Genomic DNA, 24,136 nt, shown 5'->3' on the forward strand with positions numbered 1-24,136 from the left:
TGTATGTGTGTGTGTGTGTGTGAAACATATCCTCTTACAAACTTACTTTTCCCTGCAGAATTTCATTGACTTATGTGGTCTTTTAATATGCATTTTCCAGTTTCAATACAATTCACTGAAATTCTTTCTTTCTAGTCTCCAGAGAATCCAGAGGGCAAGGATGGATCCAAAGTAACTAAACAGGAGGTAAGTGTATCTTTGACATCCTGTATTTAATTATTAACTGGAATTTTTAATATCGTTATGATGGTCTACATCTGAATGAACACTCTTCGAAACCAGATTGTTGAGACGACATAAACCAGAGATAAAAGTGTGGCTGTGTAGCCTCCCTTAGCCTGGATAGATTTCAGTTAGGGGCACTCATGAGGCATTTTCCACTTGCTATGTTGTTTATGTTTCTACCTGTTGGCGCTGCTGTCTGTTAAAAGGGATACTGAGAATTCCTTCTGGGCAAAGAGCGAGATAATAGGTAAATTCATCAAGGAGAACAAAGTCGGCCTTTCACAGCAAGGAAATGAAAGACTTGATTTAATAAATTCTCTGCTCCAGTGAGTGAACTATAGATTACTTTTTGGGTTCTGAATATTTGCCTAAAAGGAGTCATCTCTAAAGTCAAAAACTATGAAGGATACATAAAATGTCAAAATATTAAAGTTTTTTTTTTTTTTAATCAGGAAAATTCTTAGGGTTTGGGATACTTAGAGAATGAGTCACAGAAGCTCTGTATAAAATACAGAAATCTCCAGAAAGCTAGGAAGAGATGCTTGCATTTGACCTTCCATGGTCATATCATGAACTTCTAAAAGGAGATGAGCTAAAAAAGCAGCAAGTGAGATGGTAACTCTGATGACAGCCATTCCCTTTCGCACAGAGCTTTACAGTGTGTGGAAAAACTGCAGCTCCTAATCCTTGAACTTATAAACTAAAAGGGGTCATGGGAGAGACAAAAACAATATCTAGTTACGGATTCTTTGATTGGGTGACTCATACTGTGTTAATAATTCAGAGGTTGTCATGAGAGCAAAACCCCTACACACGATTTGTACAAGGAAGTTCGTTCTGCCGAATGGAAAATCTTTAACGGAATCTGTAAAGAAATCATTTAAAAGCAAAACAAACAGAACTGCCGATAGCCAAGTCCCCACCATCCATTTACCCAGTATTCAGTGTCTAACATAGAGTTTGGGAGGTAAAGTTGGTGATCCAAAGTCAAGTCACTAAACAAATGCTTAGAACCAACTGAAAAATGTCATCATACCGAAGTTCAAATGCTTGAATTTTCTTGAAAATGGCAAAATACAATTTGTAGGACAGTTGGCTAAGTGTAATAGCCCCTTAATGTTTTTAGATTTGGGCACAAAATGCATTTGGGTTTCTCCTTGGGGACTGCTGTTTAAGTTGATTTGACAGTCAGAAAACCTAGAAACCATTACACACAGCAGATCTTGGATAGTGAAAATAGCCTTTCCCTCCCTTCCACACTAAAAACCATCAAGCTGGTTAGAATATATGTAAAAGAGTTTTGCTTATACAACTGTCTTATGCATATTCTTTTACCCCAGAATTTTTATTACTTATATTTTTACATTATTGCTTCTAATATTTTATCTGATTACATGTATTATCTTATTGCTAACAAAAGTCTTTCCTAGAAAAGACTCTTTTCCTGTCCTTTAAGCCAACACCAGATTAAAACTTGTGATTTGCCTTCAGGACACCAACATAGTTGTTTGAAAAGGGAAAAGGTCAGTTAGTTGGTGGTGCTTTGGGGTAAGAACTGTCTGACCGTATATTGATTGATTTTTTTCCCCCAGTGAATTGGCTGAATTTTCTAGTTATGTCATGAGTGTGCACAGCCTAGGCTACAGCCAATAGATACCTGTTACAAAGGGGGATCCCCTTATGAAAATCATCTTCCACTCCATGATATTTGAAGGGCATAGTGCAGAGTATAGTATCTGGACGATAAATGACCAAAACAATATGCTACAGTCATTACGCTGGGCAGTTTTCATAGCCCTGTCACCTCCATTGTTTGATCTGATCCTTAAAATAACCCTGGAATGAGGGCAGAGAACCTTTCAGCATTTTCAGAGAGACATTCCAGCCAAAGCAAACAAAAAATGTAGGAAGCACTTGAATGCACCTGGCGGCACAGATTCCACAGTGAACAAAAGGAGCAAAAATCTCTGCCTTCATGGAGCTTCCATTGTAGTAGGGGGATAGAGACAGTAAATAAAAAGTGACTGAAAATTTGCTCTGAAGAAAAAGAAAGCAATGAGAGGGAGTAATTCATGTCAGAGAAGCGCTGTTTTGGTCAACACATAGGAGTTATTATCCCCATTTGATGAGAGCAAACAAGGTTTTCAGAGAAGTACATGATTTTCCCCAGGTGTCACAACTTGTAAATTGCAGAATCAGGAAAGACGTCTGCGTCTTCTGACTCAAAATCCCCTATCCTCAAGCCCCTTTTGGGGTCATCATAAAAATCTGTGGTCATGGGACTTCCCTGGCGTTCCAGTGGTTAAGACTCCACCCTCCCAATGCAGGGGGCATGGGTTCGATCCCTGGTCGGGGAACTAAGATCCCGCGTGCCACAGGACACGGCCAAAAAAAAAAAATCTGATCACCCAGTGCCTTTTCTCTGTCTTCATTCTCCAGCCAAGGCCCTGATACACATCTTGCCCCACTTCCCAGTTTTGCAAAGAAGGGAAATTCTAATTAGCTCTTCATTTGTTTTTGAAAGTTAAAAGCGACTTGACTTGTGGGCTTTGCTTGGAAGTACATGGTGAAGCTCAGAAACATTAAGAAATCTCATAAAAATAAATATGCTTCTGAATTCCAATGAAATGGCCCATATGTTTCAAGCAGTATTCAGCAAAGTCCAGTGATTCTACTTGCATCTAGCTCTCCCAGGGAATTTTGTCATATTGAGATTAGACTTCTATGTTGCTTTTGCAACCAGGACATTAAAATGAAAGACTTCACATCTTTCATAGTAGCATTCACCGTAATTTTCTCCAGCCCGGGGAATTACCAGGTAATCAATAAATGCTTACTGAATAATACCATTGTGCCCAGCACCTGTGTACCACAGTGACAAACCCTCACATTGTCTCTGTAACTTTTAGCGATCTGTCATTCTAAAAACCTTCCTCTTTTCCCTTAGAACTTCTCTTTTGGCCACTTTTCCTGAGGATTCACAGTCAACAAATGGAGAGAAATTCTCTTTTTTTTTTTTAAATTAAAGTATAGTTGATTTACAATATCGTGTTAGTTTCAGGTGTATACAAAGTGATTCGGTTATACACATATATGTATATATCTGTATTCTTTTTTTAAATTCATTTCCATTGTAGTTTATTACAAGATATTGAATATAGTTCCCTGTGCGCTACAGTAAATCCTTGTGGTTTCTCAGGAGAAATTCTTATTATCTTTTTTTTCATAGTAGTTCTGCCCCACAGCCTGAGTCTTAAATGAATACTTTGAATTCTAGTGCTTGAAAGAGGGCAAAAGAGCAGTCTGGTCTATTTTATATCTGGTATATATGGTCCAGTCATTTATAGATTTGAAAGCTTGTGAAAGCTGATGAAACGTTCCAGGAAGGTGTATACACTTGGTGCATAATCAATACTGCTGACTGTGAGCGAAGGTTCGTTTCAGCCTCCCGTGTCTGCAGTGAAAAAAAAATCTCTTAGGATGGTTACTGAAAAGGAACATTTAAGAGAAGTCTCTTTTTTTTTAGTATAGAAAGAAGAGCTGGTAAATTTTAGCAGGAGGTCATAAAATCATTTTACAGTAAAACATGTGGTTTTTAGAGACGGCTTGGTTTAGACAGCCTAGAAAGGCAAATTCTGTTTTTGCATTAATTTCCTAGGCTTTTTATTTTGAAACTCTTGTACTGGACCTGAATTATGAAAAGGTAGCGAGTCTTTTGGATCGGAACAGCTTGCAGGCCCTGCAGAGCAGGGCTTGGTTGGAAGTCTCTCTGGAAATCCCGGGGCGGGGTGGTGGTGGGGGGATGGGGACCAGGGTTGGGGGCGGCTCTGACATCCCTCTGCTCTTCAGTGTGTTTGCATCTTCGCCTGGAGAGGGAGGGAGGGGAGCGACGGCCCCAGAGTTGGGGGATTTTTCAGAGGATTTGGCTTCGCTTCAATGAGATCTTATTCAGGACAGCTCGTTGGTGCATAGGGAGGCCCTTATAAGTAATGGTTAACCCGTTGGCCCCTTTTCAGGCTCCAGACTTGATGGTAAGTGAGGAGTGGCCTTGGCACTGCACCCTGCAAGCTCACACTTGCATGTCTGGCGCTTACCACTCCATTTACCTCCACGTTTTCCTGAGGGCTCCCGCTACAGAAGTGCAAGAGAAGGGGGTTCTGTGCAGATGGGGTACAGATAGGAGACAGGGGAGGGCAGGCCAACCGGGCACACGCAGGGCGACACCAAGTGGGGAGGGATTCAGACAAGACCTGTTCCACCCCCCTTTAGCAGAGAGGCTGCCGATTTTCCTCTCAGAGGGCATCTATCTGAGCACTCTTCTGCCGGCTGCACTTTACTCTTGAGGCAGTGTGGGCGGTTCTTGAGGCCACACAGAAGCGTTGAGCTGAGCTCTGGTTGGTAATTGGAGGATGCTCCTTTGCTCCAACACGCTCAGAAAGCATCCTGAAGAAGCACAGGTTACCCACTTGCTGCCCGGTTTTACTGATAATGCTGCCTCTTCTTCGGGGATACCCAACACATGCAATTAACCAGCCTGGGCGGGAAAGGCACTACAGGATTCGGGTTCTGGTTCCCAGAATGGCTATTGGTTCCAGTTATCCCATGATAATCCGGCAGACACTGTGGTGATTCCCATGGGGCATCTGGTACAAGCCCCGCCTTCCACGCTGTGCACCCCTTACCCCTGCGGTGACGTGTCACAGCCAACACGTAGCCTGCACAGTCTCCCCGACTCGGCACGTTCTGCCTGCCAGCCTGAAGTCCGGCTCAGCTTTGCACACGACTCCGAGGTTAAAATTATTCCAGAAGGCTCTGGCCCTTCATTTCCTTCTGTAGTTTAAAGAAAGATGACTTTAGCTTCCTCTAGCTATTCTCAGCAAGAAAGTTATTCTATGTGGAGATGGCAAGAAACATTTCTTTGACTTTGGCCTTGACCAGCTGACCTAGACTGACAAGAGAATTCCATGATTCCTTGTAATCATGACCCAGGCTCCTGCTGACCCCCTTAAAAGATTATTTGAGACATTTAAACTATTGTAATGAGGCAAAGTCTGCCTAAGGCAGCAAATTAGGGAAAAGCTTGAGTTTATTTTTTTCAGGCAATATTCTTGCATATCCACTGTATGTTAGGTGGTACACTATTCTACTGGAGATAGAGCAGTGAACAAAACAGACAGAAAGTATGGAGTATTTGCTTCTGGAACACTTTTAAAGAAAGGCAGCTGTACTTTTAGAAAGTGAAATCCCTCGGGGAGCCATCTTTTGCTGGTGGGAAGTAGAATATCAATTCTATATGCGTTTTTCTGAAATGCCTAGAACAGTTCTGCTCTAAGAAGTTTTGTTTGCCATGTCCTTTGCTGTTAACTTGCACCATCCCTGAAGAAGAAGAGATTTCCTTGAAAAAATACCAACCTCAACCCAGTTTCTCTAAATTTGTAAACTTCTAAATGAAAAGATGAGATTATTAAAAAGATTTTTTATGTCTTTCAACGTGTACATTTCGTAGATAAATAAATGTGTTTATTTTGTTACAGGTAAAAGGAAGTCTTGCTTGTTAACTGCCTAAGATTTGTAGTCATTCTCTTCTCTAACGTAGTAACCAGGGAGGGGACTCCTGCTATTTCGGTTTCTGCATAATTATATGTCTCTTTTAGTATTAATTTATGAGCTTTAGTTCCATTTGTAAGGAACAAGAGTCAGACTGGACTGGTTCTTAAATAGCACCTCAGTGCCCCTGCTGCCAGTTTTATCACAAAAGTTTGGGTCGGAGCCTAGATGTGTCTTCTTTGCCTTTCCTTGTCCACCCCACCCTCTACTGCGAAAGGCCATTTCTTTGAACCGTGAGCCTACACCTCTTTCGGAACACTTCCTCTGGAATATTCCAGTGCCCAGGGCACTTGGGGGTATGTTTGACTGTGCTCACCTGGGGAGGGTCATGGGACTCACGCATTCTGTTCTTTCAACAAAGTAAGACAGTAAGAATGAATTTTTTAAAACTCAACTTGGTCATGTGTAATCACCAAAAAATATGTTTTTTTTGTTTTCATTTCCTTTGTAGCCCACCAGACGGTCTGCCAGGTTGTCAGCGGTGAGTACTTTGGACCCCGTTGTTGTTAGCTCTTACGAGTACACGTTCCCTCGGTCCAGAGCAAAGCGGCAGAAGGAAGTTTAAGGTGGTGTTTCCCTGGAGCTTTTTTTATTTCCTTTTTAGAAATAACCTGGGTCAGAATTTCTAGCAACTTTGACTGGTGTTACCAGCGACTCACTTGACCAGATACGTTGGTGAAAAACAGTGGGCAGCCCGGTTGGCAAGCATACAAAGCCCAGGAAGCTGTTTGATATCACTGGATCCCTGAGATGAAGAATTACGTTAGCAAAGTCCTAGCCTCCCATTCTATACCTGATCTGCTAAAGGAGTCAAGAATTCCAATTCTCCCTCCGTGACTCACACCTTAGTCAGGACGTTGTGAAAGTTTTCTGAATCCATAGGCTGTAGCCTCACTTCAGAACTAGAGAATCTGAAAAAGTAACGATTTCCACTCTGCCACCTGGGGTCTCCCTCTGTGGGCCAGGCCCAGGGAAAGGACAAGGGTTAAGATCATTAAAGCTGGGACCGGCTGGTGTGAGCAAGCCTTGGCCGGGAGTGTGCCTCGCCCCTCCTCACTACGCCGTGCTCCTGGCTGGCTCCAGAGCTCCTCCCTGCCGCCCTGCTCATGCACCAGTACTCCTTCTGCCAAGCCAGGGCAGACTGGCTCTCTGGTGGAGGACTTGGGTTACTTTATGTGCACCGCCCGCTGAGACGCAGAGGGAAAGGCATTGACCTCTTGGCTGATGGCACGTATCCCGATATTAGATAGCCCTGGAGCTGCAAGCTACTGTGACCTTCAATGAAGCATGGATTTCCTCCTCAGCCCACACCTGTGCCTGGCACAGTGTAGGGAATCCAAGCTGAAATGGATATTGGAAACTTGTTTCTGAATTTTAAAAAAATACTAGTTTCTGGCTTTTCTTCTCAATATATTTTTGCTAAACTTGTTTCACAGATTATAAAAAATAGATAGCAGTTTCTGGCTTTTCTTCTCAATATGTTTTTGCTAAACTTGTTTCACAAATTTAAAGAAATAGGTATTGGGACCATTCACAAGTTCAGAAGTATAGCCAGGTTTGGGTTGGGTGAGCCAGTGTTTCACATGAGTCCCAACCTAGGAAGCAATGTCAGAGTTGCCAGGAAGGTTAAGACCTGGGAGGTGTGGTCGTGTGTGTACCCAGTTAATCCAGATTCTGCGAAAACCCCTCAAAGGTGGTATGCTTGTCCGGTGGTATAATTTTCACTGTGGTTGAGAAGTTAAGTTTTAACTCTTTTGTAGATTTCACTGTAGATTATACTGAAAGCCATTGTATTCCATGGATATCGAGCCTTTCAAGGGGGTAGATCATGTAAGTCAAAAGCCAAGATTTAAAATAAGGCCTTTCCTGAGCACCAGGGACCAGCAGTATAATACCTTCCACTGACGTCGTTGCCCGTGGTGCTGAGGCAGAGCCTCCTTGGAAGCCAGTGGGATTATAGACTACAAAGCCTCATCATTTCCTGCCCCATCAAAACACGAATGCTGAGTCTGGGGGAAAGGTCTGTCTTAACAGAAAATAATATGAAAGGACATTATTTGCTGTAAATTGAGAAAACAAGGGCATGTTGATATACTATATCAAAGCCCAAAATAAAATTTTTTTAATCCTGAAAATTTAGGAGCCGTGCAAGCTGATAGATGTGGGGAGCAAAGTACACACTTACAGTGGTCAGAAGGTGAAGGAAAATAGTCCCTACTTTTCAAGCTCCACTTTCTTTTTTTATTTGAGAGGTCGTGTCCAATGGTCAATCTTCCAGAACTGAACTGACTACAATTTCAGTTTATGCCCTTGATGGAAAGGGCCAGGTTCTGTATGATCCTGAACATCTGGAGGTGTTGGGGAGGAACATGTGTTTCTTCTCCACGGGGTGGTTGGGGGCGGGGGGCAGAGAGGGACTCTGGGCAGTGTTTTCTATTTAAAAACCATTCTCCCTGGTGCCAGGAAAGAAGTATAATTTTTTCCTAACTCAACGAGAGAAATATTTGCCCTAAGATAGCTGTAGAAAACCACAGGTTTACACTTCCGCAGTATCTCCATGTGCCCATCTCAGACCCCTAGGAAGCAGCCGGGCTGAAGCCCTGTGTGAAGGGGCCTGGGGCCATGGGACAGAGGGGCAGTGCTCCCAGGACCGGGGAGAGCCACACGCGGCAAGAGAAAAAGAGTCGCCCGGTGGGCTCTTTGGCTAATAGGGTCTGTGAAAGATCTTGAACTTTGGGAGCTAACAGTGGACATTGTATCATTGTAATTGTGTTCTTACTAACAAGCTCTAGGGACAAATGAGCCCAGGGTCTGGATGGGCAGGAGATTCTCCTGACCTTCAGCTGGCCTTGGAAGAGGAAAGTAGGGAGAAGCTCAGGCTTCAACAAGCGCTTGAAACCTGCATCAGAGACGGGAGGATTTGGAACTGGCTTTGGAACACTTCACGGGCAGCTCTCTTATTCCCGATGGGCTTTTGCCTGTGATGGTGCTAGGATTTCTAGACTGTTCGGAAGGCCGGTGTGACTGAATTCACTGAGTCATCTGGCCAAGGGCCTGAGTCGTTCCTCTTGCTGCTGTGTTGTGATAAAAGGAAGTACAGAGAAACGGGACACAGAAGCTTAAATCTGTTCCCAGAGAGCTGTTCTGGCCCGGGGAATAGTGAGTTGGCTTTCAGATCTCACCTGCCATTCACTTGAGAACCCAGGATGAAAATAGTTATGAAATGCGGAGGTCTTTTTGCTGCTACCTGATGCTGAAAATAGGACGGTGTATTTTTTTTTTTTTTGAAATGAACGTCATAGTCAAAATGGACTGTCTTTGGCAGTCCTGTTCCTTTTGGGGCTGAGGGTTGTGTTTTTTCAGTATTTGTATAACTTAATTTATCTTTGCAGAAACCTGCTCCCCCAAAACCTGAACCTAAACCAAGAAAAACATCTGCTAAGGTAAGAGGTGCTCCCCCGCCCCGCTTTGGCTTTTTCAGCAGTGAATAAATTATAATCCCATATCCCAGAGTCATCCAAGGCACGATCACATTTTATGATCCAGGCTCAATGTACGGACTGGAAAACTTCCCCCAGCTACAGACAGGCTTTCTCCCAAGGCAGAGAGCACAACTTTATGTTTCCCCGGGAGTGTGTTTTCCGTTTGGTCCATAAAGCGAAGGAGGTCAGAGCGTGTTGGTGTGAGAAGCCTCATGTCCAAGGCGGGATTTGGTAGCTGCCTCGTGAACACGCCGTTCAGATGGGGCTCAGAAGGGGTGAGCCCGGGCCCGGGCGACACTGCTGCCAACAGCTGGAGGCGTGGGGAGGGGCTTCTGACTTCACGTAACTGATCTGAGGAGGTCAGTTGGAGGACTGATAATAATCCTATAATAATCAATACTAGCAAATAATTAATACCGGCAAACAGTTACATGGTACTTATCCTATGCATAGATCCTCACATCAGCCCTACTGAGGTAGGTACACGTATCCCGTTTGGCAGATGAGGAAACCGCGGCACAGGATTATTAAGAAATTTACCCCCAAATGGCTTTTCTGTACCCTGCCCGTCAGAACATCGTCCCTTGCTGTGAATTTTTTGAAACGATGTGTATGTATCACGGTGTGAGCAGGCAGTTCGGAAGCGGAACTCATTTCTGTGGCTTGGTTATTTTTATTTTTTTATTTTTTGGCCGCGCCGCGCAGCTTGTGGGATCTTAGTTCCCCGACCAGGGATCGAACCCGTGCCCCCCTGCAGTGGAAGCGCAGAGTCTTAACCACTAGACCGCCAGGGAAGTCCCAGCTTGGTCTTAAAATCAGGAATTTTTCTTCCTCTGGGCCTTCCTTCTAAGCGCTTTCTCAGCTTTCTTGTCACTTAAGCCCCAGGTCCCCACGCGCATTGTTTCTCTTGCTGGGTCAGCCCTGGCTTCACCACGTGCCCCTGCTGCTACTTCCCCACGGCAGAGCCACTTCTCGCTTTAGCAAGAGACGGTGCTCACCAAAGACACACACGAGGGGAAATCAAAGTCCAGTGGATTTTCTAAGCTGCCTGTTAACATGTTCATGGAGACTCGGTGTAACTCACTCAAAGCTCAGCGGAGCTGGGTTTCCACTTTCCCCTAAAAGCCACCACATTGGCCTTGCTTGTGTTTCCCCCTGTGTTTGGACCGAGGCTGGCTGAGCTTACACAACATCACACCGTGTCTGACACACTCTGTTTCCCTGTGCTTTGATCCCCTGTTAGAAAGAACTGGCAACAAAGGTTAACAAAGGTGCGAAAGGGAAGAAGGAGGAAAAGCAAGAAGCTGGAAAGGAAGGTACTGCACCATCTGAAAATGGTGACGCTAAAGCTGAAGAGGTACTTTCCCTAAATACCTCCCGCTGATTGAATCAGTGTCTTGAAAGCAATTGCTCGATCCTTCAGCTGGCGACCGCACGTTCATAATGTCTCTCTTTATTGCCTGTAATATTATTGCAGATCCACATCTCTCGCTCAACTGTTAATGTCTCAGCCTCCAGAGGTACCCCACCCAGCACACTGTCAGTAAAGGGGCAGATTGAAACAGTGAGAGTTAAGGGTACAGTAGAAAATTCCGCACGTTTGCAGTGACTAGCATCAGATAGTAGTGTGGTGTTCTTTTTATCGTGAACCGAGGGAGCTCCCAGGTAAAGCTTCCGCGGTCGTTTGCAAAGCAGAAAGCAATAAAGGCAGCCAAGTGTTTGTGTCCTATATTCCTGCCTTGTCTGTTTTACACCCAGAGTTGAAGTCGGTTTTGCAGTAGAGCTGCTAAAAAACAGATGTTCCAAAGTGTGTGTGTTGGTGGGGTGGACTCTTCTTTGGCTTATAGTAGTTTTAATAGTAACTCTATCTTTTTTGTCTTCCGTTCTTTTTTCACAGGCACAGAAAACTGAATCTGTAAACGAGGGAGAATGAATTGTCATGAAAATTGGGGTTGATTTTATGTACCTCTTGGGACAACTTTTAAAAGCTATTTTTACCGAGTATTTTGTAAATGCTAATTTTTTAGGACTCTGCTGGTTGGCATACAAAAATATATAAGGATGGACATTTTACCTTCTCATAGTCATGCTTTTTGGAAATTCCCGTCATCCTTGAGTAAAATAAATACCAATTTAATATTGGAAGCTGTCTGTAAAATTGATTCAGCATTCCATGCACTTGCTTTAAAAATTTAGTCCTGTGCATACTGTGGTGTTTTTACTGTGCGTATTTGAATTTTTTCATGCAGTTTTTCTAGAGCAATAATCAGTGGTGCTTTTGTATCTAGGTTTTATGTGATTTTAATGAAACATGCATAGTTGTGGCCACCTGCTGACTATTTGTGGTTTAAAATAAAGGGTTTTCCTGCCTGCAAAATACCTGCCTCTTAGTAGTGTCTTTGCTAAATTTAGGCAGTGTTTCACTTTATTGTTGCAGAAGATGTGAAGAATTTCTACAGTCTGTTCTGTGATGGTCTCTCTAATAAGTCAAATAGGATTGTTTCTTAATTTTCTGCGCTTTAAAAATGTTATTTTAATAAAATCATCTATGAGTGCCAGCGTAGAAGAATTACGTCTAATATCCTTTATACCAGAAGTGGCCCGCAATGGTCACCATATAATAAAACTTAATACAACACTATTTTATTGAAGTGCTTATATATAGGATAGCGTTCTGCTAAACCAGAACAGTGAAAAGCCATAAACTTGGACTCATCCTTGAAAATGTTCCCACCTTCAAAATAATACTAAGTTACACATTCGTATTAAAATATTTTCCCATTGGTTGAGGACTTCACAGTTTTGAAAGCACTTTACCCATGTGACCACATTTCAGCCTTGTGTCAACATAGGAAAGGACTTGGCCTAGGTATCGTCAGAAAGAAATAGGAGAGTATGTGACTTACTTCAGGCCCACAGGAAAGAGAAAAATCGGGACTTGAATCTGGTCTTGTGAATAGTGTTCCTTACGTCTGTTTGGGCTTCTATAACACAATACTGCAGACTGGGCATCTTATAAACAGCAGAAATTTCTTGCTCACGGTTCTGGAGGCTGGGAGTCTGAGATCAGGTGTCAACAGAGTCAGGTGAGGACCCGCTTCAGGTCTCAGACTTCTCCCTGTGTCCTCACGTCGGGGAAGGGGCTGGGGATCTCTCTCTTTTATAAGAGCACTCATGCCATTCATGAGGCTCCAGCCTCATGACTTGAGCTCTTCCCAGAGGCCTCACCTCCTACTACCATCATCTTTGGGAGTTAGGAGGATTTCAACATACGAACTTTGGGAGGACACACACATTCAGGCCATAGCAGTGTCCTTCTGTTTCTGGAAGGACAGTGGAGCAGAAGAGCCGTTTTATAAATGTAATTTTGTTTGTCTGTTTGCATTCCTGAAGAAGTTAGGTAACTGCATGAACACCCCAGAAAAGCTGAAATCTGCAGATTCCTCTTAGATGAAGATTTGAATCTTTTAAAATGGAGAATAGTAATTGCCTGTGCTGCTCAGGGACTCTTGCGAAAAGGTTGTTGTTTCTCAGGGCCTTCCATGCATTTCTCTTGTTATCAACAAAAACAAGTTCCCTCCTCCAATATATATTTTGGGGCTCAGAACTTAAACCTGTGTCATTGTCCCAAGTTTGTCATTAATCTACTGCAGATATCAACCATGTTATATACAGAATAATCTCGTTTATAGTTTCTTTGGCTTCTGATTATGAAATGTACCTTAACTCACGAGTGTTAGATATGCCAAAACCCACTTTTGCCCCAAAGAAAAATAGCTGGTATCCTGTGAACACTTTACAAAAATATTTTCAATGTGCAGTAAGTACACAGTTGAAGAACATTGCTGGCTAGCTTCCAATTCAGAAGTGGAATATAAACTTCATAGGTTTACTTTTTAAAAAGTTACAAAAGTGCTACAGGTGATTTTTTTTTTAAAACATCAGACATTACAATGGTATATAAAGTGAAAGTCAGAATCCTTCTTTCCCCCATTCCCATCTCCCAGAAGTAATCACTGCCCACCATTTTCTCTATTTTACTATGTATATATGCGTGTATATGTGCATATACATGCACTTGTATGCATGTATATATGCACATATCATTTTTAAATACTATACATTCAATTTTGAATTTAATTCAACCACTAAGTTGTATTTGGAGATAAAGATTATCTCTAATATTGCAATGCTGCCAGCGACACTGCAGTGAACATTCTTATACACAAAGCTTTGCCTACTTACATCTTTCTACTCAAATAATTTCCTAAAAGTGGTGTGTCTGAATCAAAGGGAATGTACATCTGATGTTTTAAGTATTGCCCAAAAAAGTGATGCCCACCCACTTCCATCAACACCATATGAATGCCAACTCTTCCTGCCTGTGTCAGCACCCTTATTTTGGTCAGTCTCATAAATGAAAAATAATGCCTTACTGTTTTAATTTTCAATCGATTTTGTTACTAGCAAAATTGAGCTTTTCATAGTTTAATGTCATTTGAATTTCGTCTGTAAATTGTGATATTTTTCTATTTTTCTATTGGGGAATCAGTGTGTTTTAAATCATTATTATTTACAGTGGCCACTGATGCCATTCCTTTTCATTCAGACGCACAAAGATCAGTGGTCTGTAGGCCATTGGTATATGTCTCTTAAAGCTTATGGCTATTATCACTGCCACACTGACAAAGCAAGGGAATACTATAGAGCAGACAGCTACCAAAATAGCCCAGAAGCCCCACATTGGTTCCCGAGAACTTGAAGACCTGAAGGGTACACTGCCAAGGGTATGGATACACTGCCTGCAAATACATAGAAGGTTTGGGAATCCCATCCACTGCCACATTGCTTATCACTTTGGTGGATGTATTCAAGTTAGAAAAATATGTGTTCTCCGAAATACCTGTCTGCTAACCTGCTATGAATCTACAGTGACTTTGAGTCAAATGGTGCGGCCCTGTATTTGAGCAATGCACTGCTTGTCCAGTCATAAGTGGTAGTCCTAAAATTCTCCCTGAGGCTGGCCCATGGATTGTGGTGGAAGAAGAGTGGGCTTTGACGAGCTTATGGTTACCAGGGGGAAAGGGGGTGGGTGGTGGGGACGGATAGATTGGGAATTTGGGATTGACATGTACACACTATTTAAAACAGATAACCAGGGCTCCCTGGTGGTGCAGTGGTTAAGAATCTGCCTGCCAATGCAGGGGACATGGGTTCGAGCCCGGGTCCAGGAAGATCCCACATGCCGTGGAGCAACTAAGCCCGTGCGCTACAACTACTGAGCCTGTGCTCTAGAGCCCGTGAGCCACAACTACTGAGCCCACATGCCACAACTACTGAAGCCTGCACGCCTAGCGCCTGTGCTCCGCAATAAGAGAAGCCACTGCAATGAGAAACCCGCTAACCGCAACAAAGAGTAGCCCCCGCTTGCCACAACTAGAGAAAGCCTGCACGCAGCAACGAAGACCCAGTGCAGCCAAAAACAAATAAAGTAAATAAATTTTTTTTAAAAATCAACAAAAAAATAAATAATAAAAAATAAAATAAAATGATAACCAACAAGGACCTACTGTATAACCCAGGAAGCTCAGCTCAATATTCTGTAATAACCTAAATGGGAAAAGAATTGGAGAAAGAAAGGATACTTGTATGGGTATCCATAGTGAATCACTTTGCTGTATACCTGGAACACATCATTGTTAATCAACTCTACTCCAACATAAAATAAAAATTAAAACAAAGGAAAGAGTGGGCTTTGAGAAGCAAGTGATTCTGAAATTCTCACTTGTACGTTCTGTGAAAAGATAGCGTGAAATAAAGTCAAGATACATTGGCCCAGCAGTAGGTGAACTGTTTCATAAAGTCTTGAATGTACATTTACATAATTAAGGAGTTTGAAACAAGGTTATGAAATGAAGATTTTTTTTCCCTGTCCCCAAATTTTAGGAGACGTTACTCTTAGCTAGAGGTACAAGTATTGTCCCTCAGGTTGCCAAGCCCAGCAGGCACGGGGAGCCATCTCAACAGTTAGCTGTCACCTATGCTAACGTGTCTCTTCTTTGAACGCTTCTCTCCTAATCGTGAGTTCTAAACTTCCATTATTATTTTCTATTGTTTTTTTCAGAACATTGATATAAATATCTTGCAATAATTATAATGATTAAGATAATAATAAATAGGCACAATTTATTTAATGTCCTGTAATAAGCACTTTTCATAAATTGGGAGAAAATTTGTGAATTCCGTAATTATTTTAATCTAATGTTCCTGTGCCTCGGTAAAAATAAGCTGTTTTTCCAATGCCAAATAGAGGGTCAGGCTCTTTTAAAACTGCAAAGGGAACTTGTGATTATATATCTCTCCCTCGTGAGAGAGAAGTAAGTGAAAGCCCAGTTTTAGAATTATATTTACACGTAAACTTCATGACCTTGAATTAGGCAGTGGTTTCTTAGGTGTGACACCAAAAGCGCAAGCAACCAAATAAAAAATAGATAAATTGGACATCAAATTAAAGACTTCAAGAAAGTAAAGCGACAATCCACAGAATGGGGGAAAATACTTGCAAAATCTGATAAGGGCCTAGTATCCAGAACACATAAGGCACTCTTACAATCCAACAATAAACAATTAAAATTTTTAAATGGGCAAAGGATTTGAATAGACTTTTCTCCAGAAACATATGTCAATGGTCAATATACAAATGAAAGGATGCTGAAAATTATTAGTCATTAGGGAAATGCAAATCAAACCCATAAAGAGACAACACTTTACACTCATTACAGTGACTATTCTAAAAAAATGGAAAAGAAGCGTTGGAGAGGACATGGAGAAATTGAAGCCTTCACTTATTGCTGGTGAGAAAATGGTGCAGCATCTTTGGAGAACAGTTTGGAAACTCCTCAAAAAGTTAAACAGAGTTACCAAATGAACTAGCAATTCTACTCCTAGGTATATACCCAAGAGAATTGAAAACATATTCACTGAAAAACTTGTGCATGAATGTTTATAGCAGTATTTTTTATTTTCCCAAAAGTGGAAACAATCCAGATGTCCATTCACTGATGAATGGATAAACAAAATGTAGTACATCACAGTGGAATATTATTCAGACATAAAAAAGAATGAAGAACTGATACATAGGATGAACACACCTATGTATATTCATACCACAAGGATGAATCTTGAGAACATGCTAAGTAAAAGAAGGCAGTCACAAAAACCACTTATTATATGATTACATGCATAGATAATGTCCAAAATTGGCAAATCCATAATGGCAGAAAGTAGATTCATGGTGGTAGGTAGGGGGAGGGGAGAATGGGAAGTGACTGATACTGGGAACTGAGTTTCTTCTGGGGGGATAATGAAAAGGTTCTGGAATTAGTGGTGATGGTTGTACATCCTTGTAACTATGCTAAAATCTACTGACTTGTACACTTTCAAAAATGACATTTACAAAGCTACTGAAAGCACACGACTTAGAATCAGGAGGCCTGGGTTTAAATCTCAGTGCCATTTCTCACTAATTATGTGAACCCAGTAAGGTCATTTAACTTCTGCCTCTGTTTCTCATCATTAAAATAGAGATAATATCTGTTTGACAAAGCTGTTAGGGTTGAATGAGATAGTCACTGTGGAATCACGTAGTGCCATGCCTAAAATGCAGTAGGTTTTCCGTAAGTGCCAACTGAATTGAAATTGGATGAATACAAATAGGCCTTGTAGGCCTTGCGTATAGATCATGTATGTCTGTCATAGGCAGTCAATCTTGGGTCAGTGGGTCTCCTTTGTGCAAAAGAAAGATTGTGCTTATGTCAAAGGCAATATAATATAATGGTTAAGCTTGTAAAGTGAAACCATGCTGCCTAGGTTCAAATCCTTTCTTTGTTTCTTACTGGATATATGACCATGGACAGATTACTTAGCCTATACGCTGCATATCTTAAGAGTTCCCATCTATAAATGAGAACAAAAATAGTACTTACTTTATAGGGTGTTAAAAGTGTTAAATGGTGCAAAATAAGTGTTCAGGAAGTCTTATGAATCAAACCATGGAGCAGGTGAGATGTTAGCCCCTAGAGGGCAGTGAGCATTGTCTCATTCACCTTTGTGATATATAGCAGAGACACAATAAATATTTGTTGAACTGAATGTGGTCTTCAATAAACAGGGAAGAACCAAGCTCAGGGTTATACCATTGCTCTATTTGTCTCCAAATTAAGCTAATTGGACAGTGTAACCCAAACAAATAAATCACAATTCACGCTCGTATTCCTTGGAATTAATGCAAAAATTAAACCACCTTTATTTCGTGTAGTTTGTATTTAAAGCTAAAGCCTTTTAAAACACCAATACCATAACTTTAAGAACATCTTTCTGTTGGTTGTGGTACTATTCTTAGGACAATACTAGTTCGACCTGTGTACTCAAGTATTTACTTTTAATTTAGACCCAACTTGACTTTTCTAGAAAAATTGCACCTTGTTCTGTAATACTTTTCTTTCTAGATCACAAATTACTTAACAATTGAACAGGGAATATTCATTTAGAGATAAATACACCTGGACCTAGGTTGACGGGTCTCACTGAGTTCCTTGAAGCCAAGTCATCGACTCTGAAGATGGGAAGAACCCCTGAGATCATCTTGTTCCCCTCTGAGGGGTTTTAGACTCCCCTTTACAACAGGACAAACAATTTCTCAGACATTGAATTCCTCCAGTCATGAAGTTATCACCCAAACAGCCCTGAGAGTTACAAAATACTTTCTTATTTTTGAGCTGAGAACTGTATCCTTGTAGCTGCCAACTATTGATGCCAGGTCTCCTGGGATCGGGCATATATAGAACTAACTGATTCTTCATCTAGTGATGCTTCAAACGTCCGAAGACACCTGTCACATCCCCTTGGAAACACCTTGGCTTCTCAAACCTATCTATAAAGATAAGACATAGATCTCTTTTAAAAATGTAATGTATTTAAATTAGTCTCATAAATTCAGACTGGTTGAGAAATGAGAGAAGAGTTTCAAAACCATCACATTACGCTGCACTATGTGAAATGCCTATCTTATTTTCTCTTTGGACCTTCAAAAAACAGCAGTTTCACATGGTTCAACCAACTCTTACCCTCAGTTTTTCCCCCCTTGTGAAAATTTGATTAGTGTATCTTCTGTGTCTTCATCCTGATCTGTAATAACTATGTTTGCAGGGCAAAGAACACTTCAGGATTGCACCAAAGTCTGTCTTCCACATTCATGTATTCATCAAAACTATACTGAACATCTAAATTCTGGGCATTTTGCAAGGCATGGGAGATGCAGTGGTGAGAAGGTCAGTGTCCTGTTCTTATGGAGCTTATAGTCTAGCGGGGAAACCAACATTATTAGTTACTTAGTAACACAAATAAATGTGTATTTATAAGAGCCATTACCAAACCCTAACCTTTTCCACAGTAAAACCTTCATACAATTACTCTAATGGATTTCATGTTGAGAACAGATTTTAGCCACAAACACACACACATAAAACTAAGTAAGTTAACTTATTTCTTTTTTTAATTTTTTTTAAATTTTATTTATGGCTCTGTTGGGTCTTCGTTTCTGTGCGAGGGCTTTCTCTAATTGCGGCAAGTGGGGGCCACTCTTCATCGCGGTGCGCGGGCCTCTCACTATCGCGGCCTCTCTTGTTGCGGAGCACAGGCTCCAGACACGCAGGCTCAGTAGTTGTGGCTCACGGGCCTATTTGCTCCGCGGCATGTGGGATCTTCCCAGACCAGGGCTCGAACCCGTGTCCCCTGCATTGGCAGGCAGATTCTCAACCACTGCGCCACCAGGGAAGCCCCTAAGTTAACTTATTGAATAACATGTTTTAAATATTATTTACCTGGTTGCTATAGAGTGCCTGTGAAAAATGACTCTTTGGGCTTGGCATAAATGTTTAGTTGTACTTCCAGGAAATAATTGGTCTTGAGTACTTCTTGTGGCTCTTCCACTGATGTCTTTTTGGACTAGAAGACTCTAGTCTGTCACACAAATGACCTGTGGAATTGGAGTGACTTGAAAGGTAAAACAGAATTTGGGGAGAGTGGAGGATGGGAGGAAGGAAGCCTTAGAGATGGGACTGACCTTTATAGGTATCTTATGTAGTTTTGTTCTTAGAGCCAAGTCTCCTTTGAATTCCAGAAGAATTGCTTTATTTTCCTGTGAAATTTTTAAGGTCTTCTTGTAGTAGGATCTAAATCAGGATAAGGTAAAATTTTACAATATGCATTCATTCTTTTTGTTTTGTTTTGTTTGTTTTTTAATATTTTCTTTGTTACTGCTATTAAGTACATTGATTTTTTTAATTTAATTTTTAAAAATATTTTGGCTGCATTGGGTCTTTGTTGCTCATATGGGCTTTCTCTAGTTGCGGTGAGCAGGGGCTATTCTTCGTTGCGGTGTGCAGGCTTCTCATTGTGGTGGCTTCTCTTGTTTCAGAGCACGGGCTCTAGGCACGCAGGCTTCAGTAGTTGTGGCACTTGGGCTTAGTAGTTGTGGCTCATGGGCTCTAGAGTGCAGGCTCAGTAGTTGTGGCTCACGGGCTTAGTTGCTCCGCAGCATGTGAGATCTTCCCAGACCAGGGATCGAACCCATGTCCCCTGCATTGGAAGGCAGATTCTTAACCACTGCGTCACCAAGGAAGTCCCTGCATTCATTCTTTTTGATGGAACTCAACTTGAGTAATTGATAATGAACAGTACTCTTAAAAACTGGTTTACTTAGCATATACAAAGCCCCCATGAACTGCATCTAACCAGTGACTGTTGAGCAGCTACTGTGTTCTAGTACTTTGCTAAAGAATTGATAACAATCCCAAGAAGAGATGTAATTTGGGGCTTCATTCTTATGAGTCCAGACAGGCCTTTGGCCATATGAACTTCTAGGTTGTTTTTTGTTTTTTGTTTTTTGTTTTACAGTGAATTGAATACTGATTCATCAAATTGTAAAATCCTCAGTTAATCAATAGCTAGTGGGTGGCTACACTGTACCCATGATGGAGAGAAACAAATGGACATTTGACTGATCTTTTCTGTCACAGAGTTGCTTTGCCTCTTGCATTCTTAGAGCACCTTCTTGACCTATATTTTATACTGATTCCATTCTGTCTGGTACTGTAATATCATGTTCCCTTGTCTGTTTCTTCAAGTAGAATTTGAGCCTCTAGAGGCAAGGAGTTTGAAGATGAAGGCAAGTTCTTCATCTAGTCTCCAAAACATTCTTACATTCTTGTGCCTGGTGCATAGGAGTTACTCAGTGAATGTTTATTACATGTTTAGGTGAACTAAATTAAAAGTCCAAGTTGTTTAGCCAACTTTGCGAAAGTACTACTGACCTTGAAGGGAAGCAAAACTAAAATGCATAAAAGAAAAGACTCCAGAGTAAAAAATCAAGTATTAAACGTGTGCAGTTCAGTCTAAAAAGGCTCAAGGAGATCAGAGCAGGGAACCATTTTGAGCATCTGTGGAAGGATTATAGTGGAGAAAGCACATATGCTCCCAATGTTTGAAGGAGGTCTGGATGAGTCTAAGAGTAGCAGGAGGACTTGTCAGACAGGGAACAACCTTTATAAAGGCTGGAGGGAAGTATGTGTGGTCAAATATACCTGGAGTAGATTCATCTCCCAAAACCATGTTTTGGATACCTGAGCAAATAGATTCACTGTTTCCTGCTTCCATTTCTTCTGTAAAATGATAGGTCAGATTTGATTAATGGCTTTTTAAACCATTTTTCAAAGCAATAGGATACCAATAATTCTTTTTTGACGGTGGTGGAGGCAACTGCAAGAGAGGTATGACCCACCCTCGTGGCCATCACCTCACCTCTTTGGGCAGCTCCTAAGGCTCGTTGGCTGAACCCATGGGACACAATTTGAAGACTACTGCACCAAGGGACTTCTAAAGGCCTCGGTGAGAGATTGGCTCCTCTCAGCTATCAATGTGCGCAGTATGTGTGGGAAGATGGGAAGACACCATGACTGGAGAAGAGGGTTGCTGGTGGGAAGCAGCGGGAACTGGGCTGGGCCTGGTGCACAGTAGGCACTCAGGAAATGTTATGTCAGTGTTTGTGGGAATGTGCTATTGTAGGCTGGGAATGTGACGTCTACACCGTCAGAGAGGCCTTGAATGGTGGTCACCAGTGCTTAGCCTTGAAACATAGAGCCACCCGAGATTCTTCCACAGGGGCAAGACAGAATGAGCGTGCAGTTCAGGGAAAAAGCGCCTGACGACTAACTGGATTCCTCACCTAACTCATATTTTCCCTTTAATTAGAATGTAGTCTGGATATTGCATATGAGGGAACTATAGTTAGCTTTCTAAGGTGAAATACGGTATTGCAGTTATTCTTAGGAAATGTGTACTAAAGTTTTTCTTTAGGGATGAAGGCTTGTAAGAGCTACAACTTATTTTCAAACAATTGAGATATAGAAATATATCTAGATCTAGATCTGAATTGTTTGAAAATAAGTATTACATATAATGTACCTATTATACATATAATGTATACGTATATATAATAATGTATATTTAACGTATATAATGTATATATAATACATGTATATACATCCATTTGTACACCTATATTTATCTACATAGATACTACAAATACGGCAAAATGTTAATTATTGGATCTAGTGGTGGGAATACAGATGTTCCTTATATTGTAATAATAATCATACATATTCAGAGAGTACTTACTCTCTGCCAGACTATGCAGTAAAGAATTTGGCCTTTGTCTCCAGCTCCTGAGGAGGAACCTTTAAACCCTTGAAATTTCCCAAGTGGTAGGAGTATCTTTGTTATTCAGGGTGGGCCCCTGGACCATGTGGTTTCAGTCTAACTTGGGGGTGGGGAGACTGGAGACCAAGTTCCACCACATGGGCAATCAATCCATCAGACATGCCTATATAATGAAGCTCCAATAGCCCAATAGCTTTGGCACACCAAAGCCCTGGTGAACACCTCAGGCTAGTAATACTCCCTGTGTATTGTCAGACATCAGTACCAGGACTTTAACACTTCCTGAGGACAATGAAAGCTTTGCCTTTGGAACCCTCCTAGACTCTTCCATATGTGGCTCTTCCTTTAGCAGGTTCTAATTTGTAGCCCTGTCCTGTCATAAACTGTAACCATGAGTATAATTGCCTTAAGTGAAGTCTGTCCCATTACCAAACCTGGGGTTGGCTTTGAGAACCCCCTGAACCCGCAGTTGTTCAGAGGTGAGGTTGGTGTCAGAAGTGAAGATAGTCCTGGGGACTGTGCCCTTAGACTTTGCAGTTTGGCTACCTAGGGCACAGACATTCTCCTTTGTATTTTTGTATGAATATTTATTACTCCTAACATGAGCATTAATGAGTTGTGGTAGGCACTACTATTTGCCTATTTTATAGATTAGAAAAACTTAGGAACAGATAACCCTCTTGCCCAAGGTTATACAGTGAGTAAATGGTGAAACTAAGCATTTAATCCTTGCCAGGCTGCACCAGAGTCTGTGCACCTTGCTGATAAGGAAACAAGCTTATTATCTCAGGGATATAATTCCAGAATTCTGAAAAGAATTCCCGAGTCGGTAGGTCCAGGTTGGGTCCTGTCTCCTCCATTCTCTAACTTCAGTTCTGTACAATAATAATGGACCTTCAGAACGAAGACCCTGAGGCATAACAAGACACCAGCCCCTGAAAGAAAGATTCAGTGGTGTTTGATACTACACACTTTGTTTTCTAAGGTCATTAAGTGGACTAATTAATTTTGTAAAGAAGTCCAAGAGTTCTAACAGAATGGGCTTTCTCATAAACTTTTCCGTTGTCCAAGTAACAAGACCTCCACATTCTCTAACCATCCCAGTTAATAGGAGGCTTGCTATAAAATGTCAGTGGCATGGAAAAAATGCTTTAAAAGAGAGAGCAGTCCCACACCTCTCTCTACTAATTACTGGTTGACGATAATCCAAATCAAAATGGCATGTGCTTCAGAATTCAAAAATAAGCGTGGTAAAAATTTCAATAATCTAAAGAAATTATATGAGGGAAGAAGATCTATCCAACAAGCTCTGAATACTCTTCTTTTGCAGAATCCAAAACACTTCAATAGGAAAGGTTTAATTTTAACAGGCCGCAAATGTCAGACTTTGCAAGCATGTTGGTAATCTTGTAAACCAACTAGCTGAATGTGCATTAATTTTAATCAAATCGTCACAAAAGCTTCCAGATAGATGGTACTATATAGATGCAAGCAAAAAGTGTGAATGACCCTCTGCAGTAGTCATGAAGTTGGGCATTTGCTCTTTGAATATGTGCGTTGATGTGTGAGCAATGCCCTGACACAGGTTGTGAGGGTGCTATTCTTCCCTGGCCGTCCCCCAAAAAGCCTGGAGGTAAGTGATTCACTAGTGGGAGGAAAATTCGGCAATGCCAAGAGCACATAAAAACAAGAGAAATCCAAGAGATTAAACCTCTGGTGCTGCTTTATTCTGCTAACGTGAGCCTAGTGGCCGAAAGAATCTCTAAGACGTTTTAGTTTGGGCTCTTCTGTGGAATTCCTTAAGTGGCTTATATTTCACCTAAAAAACCAAAAAAAAAACCCCAAAAAAACACCCCACAACTTCAAACACTGTGTTTTGAGATAATGCTTTGCTCTGATCTGTACTATCCTCATTTTCCAATTTTTTTCAATGATTAAAAAAAAAATTGGTTCCGGAACATAATTAGGCACAGTCCTAAAACCTTATGTAGGAAAAAGAAGAACCCCCCCCCCCCGCAAAAAAAAGAAAGAAAGAAAAAACAACC

At 41.4% G+C, this 24,136-nt stretch overlaps 1 protein-coding gene across 6 annotated transcripts in view; it reads left to right on the forward strand.

Annotated features, from left to right (window-relative positions):
* HMGN3 (high mobility group nucleosomal binding domain 3) overlaps window positions 1–11,691 on the forward strand; it is a 31,206-nt gene extending 19,515 nt beyond the window's left edge. The window contains exons 2-7 of one of the 6 annotated variants that reach the window (XM_036872039.1): window positions 136–186; window positions 6,284–6,313; window positions 9,225–9,275; window positions 10,558–10,671; window positions 10,792–10,834; window positions 11,212–11,691. In XM_036872039.1, the coding sequence (XP_036727934.1) occupies window positions 136–186; window positions 6,284–6,313; window positions 9,225–9,275; window positions 10,558–10,671; window positions 10,792–10,834; window positions 11,212–11,225 (303 nt within the window). In that variant the 3' untranslated portion in view covers window positions 11,226–11,691. The other 5 variants (XM_036872036.1, XM_036872038.1, XM_036872037.1 and 2 more) reach the window with 5 other exon arrangements.
* The last annotated feature ends 12,445 nt before the right edge of the window (window positions 11,692–24,136 follow it).

Source organism: Balaenoptera musculus, chromosome 12 (genome assembly GCF_009873245.2).
Source record: "Balaenoptera musculus isolate JJ_BM4_2016_0621 chromosome 12, mBalMus1.pri.v3, whole genome shotgun sequence".
In the NCBI taxonomy this organism is placed as follows: domain Eukaryota; kingdom Metazoa; phylum Chordata; class Mammalia; order Artiodactyla; family Balaenopteridae; genus Balaenoptera; species Balaenoptera musculus.